Here is a 14,750-nt window from a genome sequence, read left to right as displayed (position 1 = left end):
CAACCTTTAGCATTGAGATTAAAAGTTTGTGAGTCATGACATAATGGCATGCCTCTAACTCCAACATTTTCCTTTGAAATCACAAACTTATATTGACATGCCTCTACCTTTAGCTTCAATGATCTAAGTATCTAGCTTTTGGGATCAAAATTCCAAGTACCATTGACAAATTAATGTTTGATTTATATAATTGTGCATATAAATTTTATTTTTATTTAATTTTTATGTCACTGATTTAACCGCCAGTCTAACCGGTTAGATCATGAAAACCGTGACCCATTGCTCTTTCTAGTTCGATATTCGAATTTCAAAACATTGCATTCAACTATTGATCATGGGTGTGACAAGTAACAAGTTCCACTGGCACGTGGATGCGAATATAGATTAAACCTGACACATTCGAATATCAATCATGGTTCAAAGGGGTGACAATGAAGCCCAGCCCAGTCCAGTATATTTTTCAAAAGCTTCCAACTCTACAAACCACCCAGCCCACACAGATAATAAAACCAAACATAAGCGAGGCTTTAGATCAGATCCAAGATAACAGCGTTCTTCAACCATTCTCAAGACACTAGAAATACAAGCAAACTCGGAGCAAAATTTGCGATACCACATGCTGCTATACCCAAAATTAGAAATAAAGCCTATATCAAATGCACAAGCCCCTGATCCCTGCAAGTTAGGGAAAAAGTTCAACTTCTACCAGTAAGAGGCCCCAGACCATAAATAAATCCGGAAGCACAACCTCCACAGCAGAAGTATTTCAAAGGAGATCAGCAACATTGGCCGGAAGCTCTTCAATCACCACATTATAAAACTTTTGTATGTCAAACAGCATCCTATCATCGTCCCGGGTCACAAAATTAATAGCAACACCCTTCCTCCCAAACCGACCACTACGACCAATTCGATGCAGGTAATTCTCTGGCTGGGTTGGAAGATCGTAATTAATCACAAGTGAAACTTGCTGGACATCAATACCACGGGCCAATAAATCTGTGGTGATTAAAACACGGGAAGACCCAGAACGGAATTCCCTCATGATGATATCCCTTGTGTTTTGGTCCATATCCCCATGGGTTGCAGAAACAGTGTGATCACGGCTGCGCATCTTGTCTGTAAGCCAATCCACTTTGCGCCTGGTGTTCACAAAGATAACACTCTGGGTAATTGCCAGCGTCTCATAAAGATCACAGAGTGTCTCCAGCTTCCATTCCTCCTTCTCGACATTGACATAAAATTGCTTGATCCCTTCCAGGGTAAGCTCATCACGCTTCACCAAGATCCTCACAGGTTTATTCATGAACTTCCTTGTGATCTCAAGAGCCTCAGGTGGCATAGTGGCAGAGAAAACACCAACCTGAATTTTTGGTGGCAGCAGCTGAAAAATATCATAGATCTGGATGGAGAAGAATAAGAAGGAACAAGTCAGAAGAAGAATATACAATTAAACCAAAAGGCAGATAAAATAGAAATTCCCTTGAGATTCTTCTTCTTCTTCTTGTTTTTTTTTTAAAGACATGTCATATAAACAACTACAAGTTTACATCATTATCTCAAATATCCTACCAAAACGTAGAGCCTTTTCAAAACACCTCTCAAAATTTTGCATCCAAAAAAAACAGAGAGATAGACCCTCAAAACTCTGGAGTATAGCAAGTTCCCTGCCTATAAAACATGCGAAAGGCTAGAACTTGATAGATCCTATAAAGTTTTATGCCTCTTTTATTTGTTGGGAATTCCTTAGAGAGCTAACATGGCTAAATAGAATTAAAGAAAGAATGAGACTGAATCAACCAATCTCAGCTCCTTCTAACCCTCTTATTCTGTTAGTTGAAATTTAGGCACTTAAATTCTTAGTTGCAGCTAAGTACCTAACAAGATCAATGGGTCAAATATCTAGCAAGACCAAAAATGCTCAAATGACCAGAGTACCAGCATCAAATGACCGTTTTATTACATAACTAGTACAAGTTTATCAGCAACCAATACAGTTCATAGTACTCACATGTTATCAAACATCAAAATGATGAACAAGAAGGCAAAAGTAACCAGTTATGAGGATTTAAAAGCAACACTCTAAATCCAAAAATCTTTTTTGCCACATCAGGAAAACAACAGAGGAAATAAATTAAAAGTGGGGTCAGGAAAATGAGAGGACCTGATCCTTGAAACCCCGAGAAAGCATCTCATCTGCCTCATCCAACACAAACATTTTAATGTAATCAGGACGGAGAGACTGTCTCCGAAGCATGTCAAACACACGACCAGGGGTACCAACGACAACATGTACCCCACTTGAAAGGATACGTTGATCTTCTCGGACACTGGTGCCACCCACACAAGCATGAACCTTGACACCAAGATAGTCACCCAGCGCTCGCATGACCTTCTCAATTTGTTGTGCAAGTTCACGAGTAGGAGCGAGAACCAGTGCTTGGCATTCAACTAAGCTGTAATCAAGCTGCTGCAAAATTCCAGAACAAAAAGTAGCAGTTTTTCCAGTTCCAGATTGTGCCTGCTGAATCACATCAAGACCCTTGCAGAAAGGAACAATCCCTCTTTGCTGAATTGCAGAGGGCTTCTCGAAACCTTTTAAGGTAAATGATATCATTGCCCATTTTGCCAGGCATCAATGAAAGCAAAATACAAAGAGTAACTATTCAAGATGCTCAAAGGCATACAGTTTTACAATAAATTAATATTAGATAAAATGCAAATAGAAATAATACAATTACAAGGCAAACTAGTCATGCAGGAACTATAACTTTGAATCACAATATCATAAAATTCAAGATCGACATACCATAAGCATAAATCCCTCTCAGAAGGTTCTCCTGCAATCCCATAGCATCAAAGCTTTCATAAACTTCATCATAGCTAGTAAAAAAGTCTTGACCTTCATTTCCAAGTCTGCAGCCACCAACACATTAAACCAAGAATAAGCATCACAAAAGAGTGACATGTGGCTGTATAACAAATTATGACAGAGCCACTTTATATAACCAAACTAACAGCGCATGTCAATCCTCGTACATCTCTCTCAAGACATCTATCAAGAAATATAAGAAAGGAAACTCACAATTCACTCATCTTAGCATCGTATTGACGAGCATCAAATTGTGACCCTTCTGGTGCCAAGCCAGACATGCTTGTAAACTGCAATGCAAAAAGATTTATATCAACTCGTTATCTACAGGTCATGATTGAGGTTTCAGCAATATAATCTAACTAAACTGCAATTTACAAATTCACGAAGTTCACATGGACTGTCCAATTGAACAATAATGCAAAGAGCCCAGAAACAACAGTCTGTATTTACAAATCCATTGATCATAGAGGCGGAGATCACATTGAGTAGTGCACTAAACCTTCGCAATATCAATAAGTTTTAAAAGCAAGAACAGCAGCATTCAGAAGAAGACCAAAACATCTAATCAGGAATGAACATATCATACAGGGTATGACATTATCGCACGTGCCAGACAATGCACCTTTTTTAGAAGAAATGACCACAAATGGGAAAAACCTTTATATGTCAAATAGCCAAAAAAATAACCATCATCATCAACTACTTTCAGGGCATCACATTCAAAGAAACAAAGGAGTTATCGAAATGCTCCAATAAGGAATCATGTGCAGGTTGATTGCACCATTACGCCTATCTGCCACCTATTTATTAACAGAAAAATATGAAGCAGAATAGCAAAAAATTTAAAGCACATAAACTGGGGCAGAAGGATGAAAAATCCCCACCCCCCTGCCATTGCTTGATGCTTATAATGCACTAGACTATAATAAACTCGAAACCATATAGTTTTACTAACTTCTCTTCACTTCTCCGAGTAGTTCGAGATTTCACGAGTTCTGAAAAAATAAAACGAAGACTTTCTGTGCAGTGCTCGTAAACCATACACTCCCATCACAAAAACGGATCTATGTTACAAGAGGCAGCAACGTAGACCAGGAATTACAAATTACCGACATCTAACTAGCAAAGATGGTGGAAATCGACCGACAGACAAAAAAAAAATCGTAATCACTAAGATACAACTTTTTGACTGGTCACATGGAGTGGAAAAGTATAGATACATCAAGTTAAAGGTTCGAACCTTTCACGAAGAGTAGAAGAAGCGACAAATATAAAAGAATACTTATGATAATGGATTATGGGGTTAGGATTCCCCAAACTCCTCAGATCTTCGAAGGCTGGAGTTGGAGGAGTTGAGGAAGGCGGCAACGTAGCAGAGACAGAACGCGCCGGTGAGGGCAAATATGAGAGAGTCTCCTTGTCCAATGGTCGGGGCTCTTGATGCCTGGTTTCAGATTGTCGGTTTTACCCCCGATGCTTCGTTGATATTGCAACTAGGCTTACCGTCAATACGCGTCGTATTTAGACCCCGAAACCGTCCTCTTGGTCCTTTCATTTGTTGTTGGCTGTTCCCCGCGCCCCCCCCCCCCAAATTTTCTTGGACTTTAGTTTTGGGTAAACTGTAAAATGCAGAAAATACTTTGAATATCAAGTACGTACTGTCCGCCCCGTCTGTGAAAAATATCTACGTCTATTCTTTTTTCCCCAGCAAATATCTACGTATATTCACTCAAAAAATATATATATACGCATGTATTAAGAAAATTAAACATGTTTTCCATACATTACACTGAGTATAAAGTAACTTGTATTGTTTATGACTTTTATGCAATATGCTTTTAAAAATTTAATATAATATATTCATGTATGTAATAGTCAGTTATACTTTATTTTATTGATTTGTCTAGAGCATAAAATGCAACTCCACTCTTTATTTGTCCCAGGATGGTTGATGATAATAAGAATTGTGATGTGTATACACAGCTTGATTGAACCTTGTCTCCGGTGATTGCTTCTATGTTTTGACATATGATAGAAAAATTTGGTATTTGGAATTTATAAAGAAGAATATCAACCATTAATTAAGGGTGGGTGTGGAAAACTCATATTTTGTTACACATTCAATTAACTAAAATAATTTTAACCAACTTCATCCGTACTAGAGAGAATAAGTATAAGCATCTTATGTTCGAGACACAAGATAGTATAACATGACAGTTGTTGTTTGTAAAGCTGCCCTAATAATTATAATGACCAATTAATAGCTATATATGTGGCCTTTAAAGTGGATGATTGGAAGTTGAGTTTCATTTTCCTGTAACTACTGCTTTGATTTATTGTTAAGATTTGAAATTGAACAGATCCAGAGTTGAAAAAATCAGATACTGTTCTATCTACTTTAATTGAGAATAAGTAATGGAATCTCTCTCAGCAGTCTAGTCTCTGCTTGATGATGATTTGGTTAATGCAATTATGAACTTACCTCTATTGAAAGTTGTCATTGAAAACAAATTATTTTGGAATGGCTCTAGCAACAATGTATATCATGTTAAGCTGGGACACACCACAGTGGAGGAGCGACCCCAAGTCAAGGGGTGCAACATAATTTAATTTAAAAATTAATAATTTTTTTAAAAATAATATTATTACATTAGAAATAAAATTGTAATAATATAAGTAGATTAATCGTCATTTTAAATATATATATATATATATTAAAAAGGTTGATATGGTCTTTTATGTAAAATATATTTTTTATATTTTATATTTATCATTAAAATATTACATATCTAGTAAGTTTTTAAGACCAAATAATTTTTTTATTTAGTCCAAACGGTGCAAAATCTCAAAAGTAGAAGGTGTAAAATTTACATACACAGCTTGCATTGAGTAGGATAATTACATTGATTACTTGCATCATTGCATTCATATGTGATTGCTAGTTAGTGTTTTGATGCCCTTAGTTAGTTTGTATGAGTTAATCATGCTTCTTCAAGGCCAAAATGACATGCAAGTATGTTTAAGGCTGTTTTGAAGGTTGTAAATGTGTAATTGAATAATTTGAATAATAATGACCTCCCTCTTTACTTTTAATGAATTTGGAGTTGAGAAGTAAAAATATGATCTATGATATTTATGTGTGTTGTGGTGTGTTGTACAGGTTATCTTAAGTCTCTTAAGTGTAGTTTAGGGGTTGTGTGGGCTAATAGCACTTGTGTTGGATTTTGGATACTTTGAAAGTTAAAAAATGTGATAAAGTAGTAGTTTTAGTTTTGAGTGTCCAACTTTTTGATATGATAGAATTTGTAAATGAGACCAATCTCATTAGCTAGTTCACTGAATAAATTATCTGTGAACACCTAGATTACATTAATCGGATATCGAACAAAGATTTGGTGTGCATCGAAAATTTGAGCAGGAAGTCTGTCATGACAACTTTTTACTGCTATCATAGGTTCTGTAATTTATGTTGCAGCATAAAATTTTATATTGCAGCGGTTTTTGCCAAAATCTTTATTTTTTACTCTTTTGACTTCAATTTGATATAATCTTACCTTATATGATACCCATACTTCCTTATATATGTTTTGCTTTGATTTTAATTTATGAAATGATTTTATAGCATTTTAAGTTTTGAAAACTTGGGATCCCATTTATGAAAATTTTACAAACTTGATAATTCATTTGAGTTATCATTTGATTATCTTAATTTTGAAGGTTACTTGTGGATTAATAAAGGAGACCTTACAAAGTTCATCTCGAATAAGCTACAACCTATCTTAACATCAGATTTAGAAACACATAATCATTATGAAACAAACAAATCCCATGTTCAAGAACAACATCAACTATAAAGTAGTGGAACAACATCAACTATAATGTAGTAAAAAGGAATAGAAAAGCAACTCCTATATCGGAACAATAGTGCTATCACTCCGTCCTATGTCATTTCTTGCTCTTACAAGTGATGAGATCCTCAACCATAAACCCTAGCTCTCCTTTTAAGTGTTCTCTTTAGCTAATCCTAAGATTTTCTTCCAAGATTACATATCTTCTTATCTAATTTGCCATATATTCTTTTTCAGCATTTTAATTTAGCTCCGTCACATGTTTTTGTCGTGAACTCAGATGATCATGGCCCTTGAAAACTTGTTCTGCATTTAGTTGAGGCATGAAAACTCCTTCTCACCAATGACCTTCATCAGCAGGAAGGTAAAGACTTTCTTTGTCTCTTGACTATAAATAGTTGAGATTTATATTGTCCTTTAAGGTGATTGATATCGTCCAAAGACTTCAAATTACTCCAGGATCATTCTTCCTCAGATAGTGATGACTACTTCACATTATTATCTGTGAACCTTTTGGATCTGAGGCTCCCTAACTCCTCATATTAGCCACATCCAAGAATGGTGATAATCACTTAAGGTTTATAAGTAGACATTATTGAATGTTTGGGCTTAAAATGGGCCTTGGTCTATTTGGCTTCTTTTTGTGCTTGATGTCCCTTAGAATTGGCTTATTTTTCCTAATTTCCATAAATGAGCCACAAGTGAGATAATAGACCATAATTTTCCTAATGATAATTCAATTCACTCAATAACTTATATCAAGATGTAATCAAAATGGTGGCTTATCAACACGCAGCTTGGGATTTCTGTAGAATAAAGGCATCTATATCAACATAATAGGTTCTTTAAATAGGAAGGATCCACCTGTTATCTGGATTTGCTAAGTTTTGAGCCATGAACTCCTTAATAAGGCCAAAATTTTTCTCCTCTAATAAATGTTGATGGCATAAGAAAATATTATTACAAGCATAAGGGTGATAGTCATAAAAAATTCTTTAACATTAACTTGCCTACGAAAGCCAACATATAAGGCAGGAAAATTTAATCCATATATAGTTGCTCCACCGAGTTGATTCTACTTTATGATTAGCATTTTAACTAAGCCATTCATGTAATCTGCAAGAGAAGAAATAATTATAATATAAAGGGTTAATAATAGCATCTCACGCCTCTCTAGCTATTTAATAATCCCTAATTATATTAAGAGTAAGCTTATCATTCTCACACTTAAAAGGACAAGACGCACTCAACATAAGACCTCTTTAGGCTTTAAGATAGTTAGACAATATCCTTTCATGGATAACTTGCTAGAAAAAATACTTTAACTTTTCTAGGATTGGCCACTTCTACAACTAATTCTATAAGCCTTCAGTACACTGGTATTTATAAGTAGAGCTAACAGTAAACCTCCTATCATTAAAAGGTCTCCATGAAAAGTTGTCTTCTTTATTGATGGTAGGGTGGTGTCATTTTAATAATTTTCCCTACAATCTCCTATGGAAAGATATTGGACAAGCTATACACATCCCAATTCCTATCAAGAAGAATAAATTTATTCACCTTAACTTGCGAATTTAAATGACATCCATTAGATCTAGCAAAATGAATGAGAGGTTGATTAGCTGGAGGCCAAATATCCTACTAGAAACTCATGCTATAACCATCATTAACTTTCCTACTAACACCTTGAAGGAAAAAGGTTCCATGGTTTAGTAATAGTATTCCAAATGTAGGAATTCCTTCTTTTCTTGATCGCCGTAAAGAGCTTACTCTCACCACATCCATATTTAGATCTAAGATGTTTAACTTATGGTACTTCTTTGTTAGTTAGAATACCTAAACAAATTTTAAAAATGAAGACCTCTGCTTATAAAGATCCTTGATGCCTAAACCCCTTTTATTCCTACATCTCTTCACTTTGTCCTAAGCTATCAAGTACATCTTTTTCCCATCTCCAAGGTTATACCAAAGAAAAGCTTTACTATACCTTTCAACTTTATCTTACACACCGTTAGGAATTAGCATTGAACACATCAAATAACTAGAAAAGCAAAGAAGATAGACTTTATAGTACGAGAGATATACTAGAGTTCTTTAGGATTGATGGGTGGATATACTTTTAGGATGAGAACAATATTTATTTAGTTGATGTCTCCAACCTTGATCAAATTCAAAAGAACATCATGAATGGAATTACAAATTTTATCACCCACAATATCTCATTAAGTTTTTTAACTATTGTTTATGGCTAATATTTATGCAAAAATAGTGGATTATGGTTGCTTCTATAGTAACCAATGTTTCAATGGTGGCTAGTACTTGCTTCAATGGCTGCCAATAGATGTTTTTATAGTGGTCGTGACTGTTTTGGGTGGTGACTAGGGATTTTTGGTGACGATACATTGGTCATTACACCTTGTGACTATTTGGTGAAAGAGAATGATAGTTAGGTCCCATAACATTGAATTAATAACAAGTAAGTCCCCAGTAAGTTTTTTGGAAAATACTCCCTCCAATCTATAATATTAGACATTTTCTAGAAGAAAATTCTGGTCCACAATATAAGTCACCAAGACATGATGACTCTGTATTTTACATTAAAGTTCCTAAAATACCCTTAGTGGTATAACATTTCTGACGCCCTGCCTGTCTCTGTGGCTCAACTCTCTCTCTCTCTTTAAATTGAGCTTTTTCTCTCACCATGTTTAGTCTTTGTCATCGATCGCTTTTATCATTCTTCCCATTAGCTCTTGCCTCATCAGTGATCGCCTTTCGTTTCTAACTTTCCTCTTATATCATGGTCCACCTCAAACTCACCGTGAAAAGAGTGGTTTAAAATCTCGATGGATCTTTATTGTTCAAGCTCAAAGAAAAAGGGCTTTGAAGATCTATCATAGGGATGAGCTAATGGGCTGTATAGTCAATGATTCTCTTGATAGGGAAGAAGATATACCCCGAGTCAACTTCTCTGGATAGGAGACGTCTCTGAATTAGAAGATTTTGTGGGCACTTCATCCAAAGGATTCTTCACTTGGGTATTTTGATTTTATCGACGTTGAGGTAGTGCAGCAAAAGCAAGTCCAGTCCTTTAATTTGAATAAAAAGGCAATGAAGGACAATGATGAAGTGAGCAGCGGCAACGACAACGGCACATCTGACCTAAGAAGAGAAAGAAAAAAGAGGAAGATTGTCTACCCATTCAATCTGAACAAATTTCCATTTCTAGAGGAAGATTATACGCATCTGATCGAGGAAGAGAAAGCCTGTAAGCAATTTGCATACAACACTTTGCATTATATACTCTGATTAGTGTCAAATTTCTGGGCCTCCTATAGTTCTGTGTAATTTTAATTAGTCCAGACTTTAAGCTTATTCTGACGCATAATAGTTTAGTTTATTTTGGTTAGGCTAAAGTTGCATGTCGATGATCTTCTTTTCTAGTTAGTCTGATGGATGAATGTATTGACATGTTAGCCACTTTTATGTTTCTGTTATATTAGAATGATAGATGATGATATTTAAACTAATGATAGATGTTTTGAATTAGCGAGCTTTTTGTTTTGTTTTTTTTTGAATTAGCAAGCTTTTTGTTTTAGCAAGCTTCTGCATCTCTGTTATGGTAGGGATTACATATAGTTAGGAAATTATAAATGGATATGCAGTGCTGAATATTTAGCCCTTTTATAATTGTGGAGTTAATTTGAATCCTTAAAGATTTTTTTCTTCTTTAATTTGATATATAGCATCAATATGCATTGTCAATATAGAAATTGTTAGCAAATTATAAACTACCCACTTCATACACAAATTGCTTCTTTTACTACAAAATATTGATTGTTAATATTATGTGTTACAATTTACATGAAAAATTATAACACAAAATATTAATGACCAAAACATTGAGGGTTCACAAAAATATTTACCCCTTAATCTAAGCTATCCATCCACTTCTTCTAAGTGCTCTAACACTTCTTGGATTAGGTAAGGATCACACTTGAGTTAATTAGGCAATTCACCCCTTCTTTCCATCACATCCTTCTTCAAACGGCTTGGCTTGTACTTATTTGAACCTTTCTCCTTTATAATGTCAACCATAATAGCTTGTAGTGTTAGGAAGTTCCTATTTAATTGCTTAGATGTGTAAACTTCAAATGAATTTTCCATAGCTTTAACAAGGTCCTTTATAGTTTTAGGTGCCTCTTGGTATTGTAGTGCTTGAATTGCTCTAAAGTATCCAAGATCCAAAATGTTTAAATTAGGGGAGTTAGGGGGTTGAGAAATCAAGTTAATATCAAACCCACCATCACTTACTGCCATACGAAAATCCTCATCATTGTTATCAATATGACAAGGAGCATCATCTTGCTGAATAAAAATAGTTTCATTTGCATGACATGTTGGCCATTTGGCTTTGATTTCTGGTAGCAGTTTGTTAATAAGGAAAGACTTCATGACTTCTTTTGTAATTGAAGTGATCAGTTTTATTTCCATTGTGCCTGTACTCTAGTTCACACTCCTTCTTCTTGCTACCTCTTTTCTAACAAAAGGGAACAAACTAATCTTTCCAGAGAAAATTTCATTTCCTTATGCATCAAATCTAGGTTAGCCATAGCAACTAGGAACATAACTTTACCAACGTAACTTTAATTGCTAGAGATTTGGTGATATTTGGATAGGTTGATTTGGTAGACTAATATTTCAATAGAGAATGAAGTAGTTTTTGCTTAACTATTCTAGATGCATGGGGAAAAAGGTGTGTATTGTATGCTAGTAAAGGTGGTGGTAAGGCATGGTTGCAATCAAACCAAGGTATAAATTTTCTTTCTTTTCTAATGAATTAACATTTAAACCTAATTCATCCATTTGAATGGATGAAAGTAACCTTTAAACAAATGCTCACACAAATGTAGTCTACATTAGAATGGAAAGTGGAATTGTGCTTAAAAGGTTAAATATTTAAGAGCTATTGCTAAGAGATACAATTTTAATTTCATGTGTTTCATATCAACTAGTAACTATAGGATGTTAGTATAAGAGAAGAAAAAAACCAAAGCTAGGAATTGTGATTTTTTTTCTTTAATTGGAATTCTAGGTTTTTCCTGGACAATTTCTACGTCGGAAATGCTACCTGAACTCTTATCCCTCACTGCTTCCTAATTAGCCTATTTTTATAGATTAAGGAAAATATGGAGGTTAAAAGGTTTATATTGTAACATTGTAAGCAGTTATATTTTCACTTGTAAACAGACTAAACAAGCATTTACTTTTTTCTTACCACATTAATCATACAACTTTCTTTTGTGAACCGAAGTGGTAATCTTTCTAAAATGGAATAGGGTGAATGGTCCAAAACTGGTAGGCAACCTAATAAGAGTTGTGATAAATTGGTGGTGCTGCATTCCTTTTTGGATGCTACTGATTAATATTTGCTTTACAATCCATAACTTATTTGCCATGTAGTTTGACATCTTTTGCCATCTCATATTTTGTTTACTTCCTCTTAACCACCTTAATGTTCGAACTTGCTATTTTAAGCATGGTATGGGTTATGACATTCTAAAAGTCTAGATCTATTAGAATCACCTAAAGCTTTACGAACTTGTTTTTGCATCATATGTTGCTGCACTGATATTAGAAAACACTTTCACATCAATATTGGATATGGCTAGTGTTTTATTACCTTTTATATAATCATAAGAGGCTCCTCACAAACCAAATCTACCTTTATATGAATGTCTCATATAGGTTAGTGTCATATTAAAAGATATTAAGCTTTAAAGTATTAAGAAAATATTTTTATTATTTATCTTTTTTTAATAGTTTTTCACAATATAAATTTTACATGGGGATATTCATGGGCTTCATAAGGAGAGAGATTCTTATCATTTCCTTCTTCATTGATTGTAATATGTTGCTCTTCATTTTGATTGCTGTCTAGGTAGACATTCTCACACATGGGAGGAGCATTTAAGTCCAAAGAAATGGTGTTGTCGTCTCCACTATCTTCCTCATTGGTTGAAGCATTTAAATTAAAGGAGAAGGAGTACTTTTCTATGGTGGAAAAGTACAGTTTCTATGCCTTTCTTTTCTATTTTTTTCAATGCTATCTGATTCCCTTTTAGTGGGATATAAGTTTCTCAAAATGTGAAACACTACCTATAATTTTCCATTCCCGCTAGAAGGCTCAATTTTTCACTATAAAAGTCTTATTTTCTCTGTAAAAGGCTCTATTCCCACTAGAAGTCTCATACTATAAAAGTCTTGTACTTTCACTGTAAAAGTCTCATACCTGATAAAGTATGAGAGAGAAATTTTGAAAATAATAATTTATTCATTAATTGTACTTTTGCCTTTTTCATTTTGAAGGGTAAATTTAAAATTTTATTCATAATTATTCTTTATACTTTTATTGTATTGGTATTAGTGAGGTTGGTAGAAGTGACTTATAAATAGGACTAGATAGAGTAAGTTAAAAATATTGATCCAAGTAATTACAAATTCAAGAGTTTGAATTATAAATAAGTATTCAAGTATTAAATGTAACTCTTAGATTGCAACATAAATTTTTGTTTATAACAATTTGAATTGACATTTATAATTCATTTCATACAAAATTTTAAAGAAAACCTAATTGTAATTAATTCACTCTTTTGGGACTTAACTATCATTCTCCCTGTATCAAATAGACTTTATAATCTCTACTTCCATCATATTTTCACTTCCACCCAACAGACCAAGCGAGCACAAGCTGGTACAGTGTGCTTCAAGACAAAAGAAAGTAGAAAATAATATAGCTAGTAATTTAGGCGGGGCTATGCTTAAAGTATCCTACCTTTTCTAAAAAGTCTATATAGTCAAGCCCAATCCTAACACATTTAGGTTTTGGGCTTATTTAGGCTCACTCGAATACCCAAAACTTTTTACATTTTTTTATTTTTTGAACCAATTTTATTTTTTAAGTAACTTTGTTAAGTATGAAATATTATTTTAGCTTTAAAAGGATAAAAAAATAATAAATTATCAATTTTATACTTAAATAACTCTATTACTGTTTTGTTGTGTTATGTGTAATTTATTTGTGAATATTTCATTTATTTGTAAATTAATATCTTAGTTGTTTAAATATTATTTTTATCATGATTATATATAAATATTAAATATACTTTAATTAAATTATATTATTTTAATTATGATCAAGTTGATCTCAATTCAATCATAATTAGACCATTAACTTAAAATTATTTTCTCAATTAGTTTTCAATAACTTTTGGGTAAATTATACTTTTTATTTTTAAGAATATGAAAAAAATAGTTATCATTATATTATGTAAAACAAAACCATTTACTTATGGGTAAAATATTGTTTTTTCCTGAAATTATTTTTTCACTAACTTTTTATATTGCTTGACTTTTATATACAAAGGGTATTTACTCTGGTTTATTTTTAACCAAGTCTAACATGAACAATAACCAAATAATTATTTAAAAATATTATTATATTTATTATATTTATATAGTAGTAGAGCTGATAATTCATACATGCTCAAATTTTTTTAATTTAATTTTTTAATTTAAAATTAATTATTTTATCTTATAAAAATATAAAATATATTTTTGGATACTCAAATAATATATATGACTCAAAAAATTTAAAAAAAAAATAAGTGGATCCTAAAATATAAAAATCAACATAAAAATATTTTTTAAAATATTTTTTTGAAATATTTTATTAGTTAAAAAATAAAAATAAAAATAAAAATATTTTTTATTTTTTAAGAAATAACAATGATAATGCATTCAAATATTACTTTAGTATAAAACTTGAAAAATTAATTAATATTTATTATATTTTATATTTTTTAAAAATATTATTTTGTTATTCGGGTATTCAAGTTTGTTCGGGCTGTCCAAATAGCCCAAACATTAAAACATTATTTTTTTTAGGCTTGATATTTAATTTTAGTTAGTTTTTTTTGTGGGTTTATCACGCTTAGATCAAATTATCAACTCTAAAAAATAACATAACC

At 32.9% G+C, this 14,750-nt stretch overlaps 1 protein-coding gene across 2 annotated transcripts; it reads right to left on the bottom strand.

The window, feature by feature from the left end:
• Nucleotides 1–380: 380 nt before the first annotated feature.
• On the bottom strand, nucleotides 381–4,359 carry LOC129302997 (eukaryotic initiation factor 4A-11). 2 transcript variants are annotated; one of them, XM_054941974.1, is made up of 5 exons: nucleotides 4,158–4,359; nucleotides 3,086–3,162; nucleotides 2,810–2,916; nucleotides 2,165–2,595; nucleotides 381–1,402 (listed from the first exon to the last, which is right to left on the bottom strand). In XM_054941974.1, exons 2-5 carry the CDS (start codon nucleotides 3,151–3,153, stop codon nucleotides 767–769), a joined length of 1,242 nt encoding a protein of 413 aa, XP_054797949.1. In that variant the 5' UTR covers nucleotides 3,154–3,162; nucleotides 4,158–4,359; the 3' UTR covers nucleotides 381–766. The 2 variants fall into 2 exon arrangements, with proteins under 2 accessions (XP_054797949.1, XP_054797948.1); XM_054941973.1 differs by having other exon boundaries at nucleotides 4,116–4,358.
• Between the last annotated feature and the right edge of the window lie 10,391 nt (nucleotides 4,360–14,750).

This window comes from Prosopis cineraria, unplaced genomic scaffold (assembly GCF_029017545.1).
Source record: "Prosopis cineraria cultivar Desert tree isolate PC_DT_omini unplaced genomic scaffold, ASM2901754v1 PC2, whole genome shotgun sequence".
Lineage (NCBI taxonomy): Eukaryota > Viridiplantae > Streptophyta > Magnoliopsida > Fabales > Fabaceae > Prosopis > Prosopis cineraria.
The sequence above is the reverse complement of the archived record's forward strand: the minus strand, read 5'-3'. Positions and strand labels throughout refer to the sequence as shown.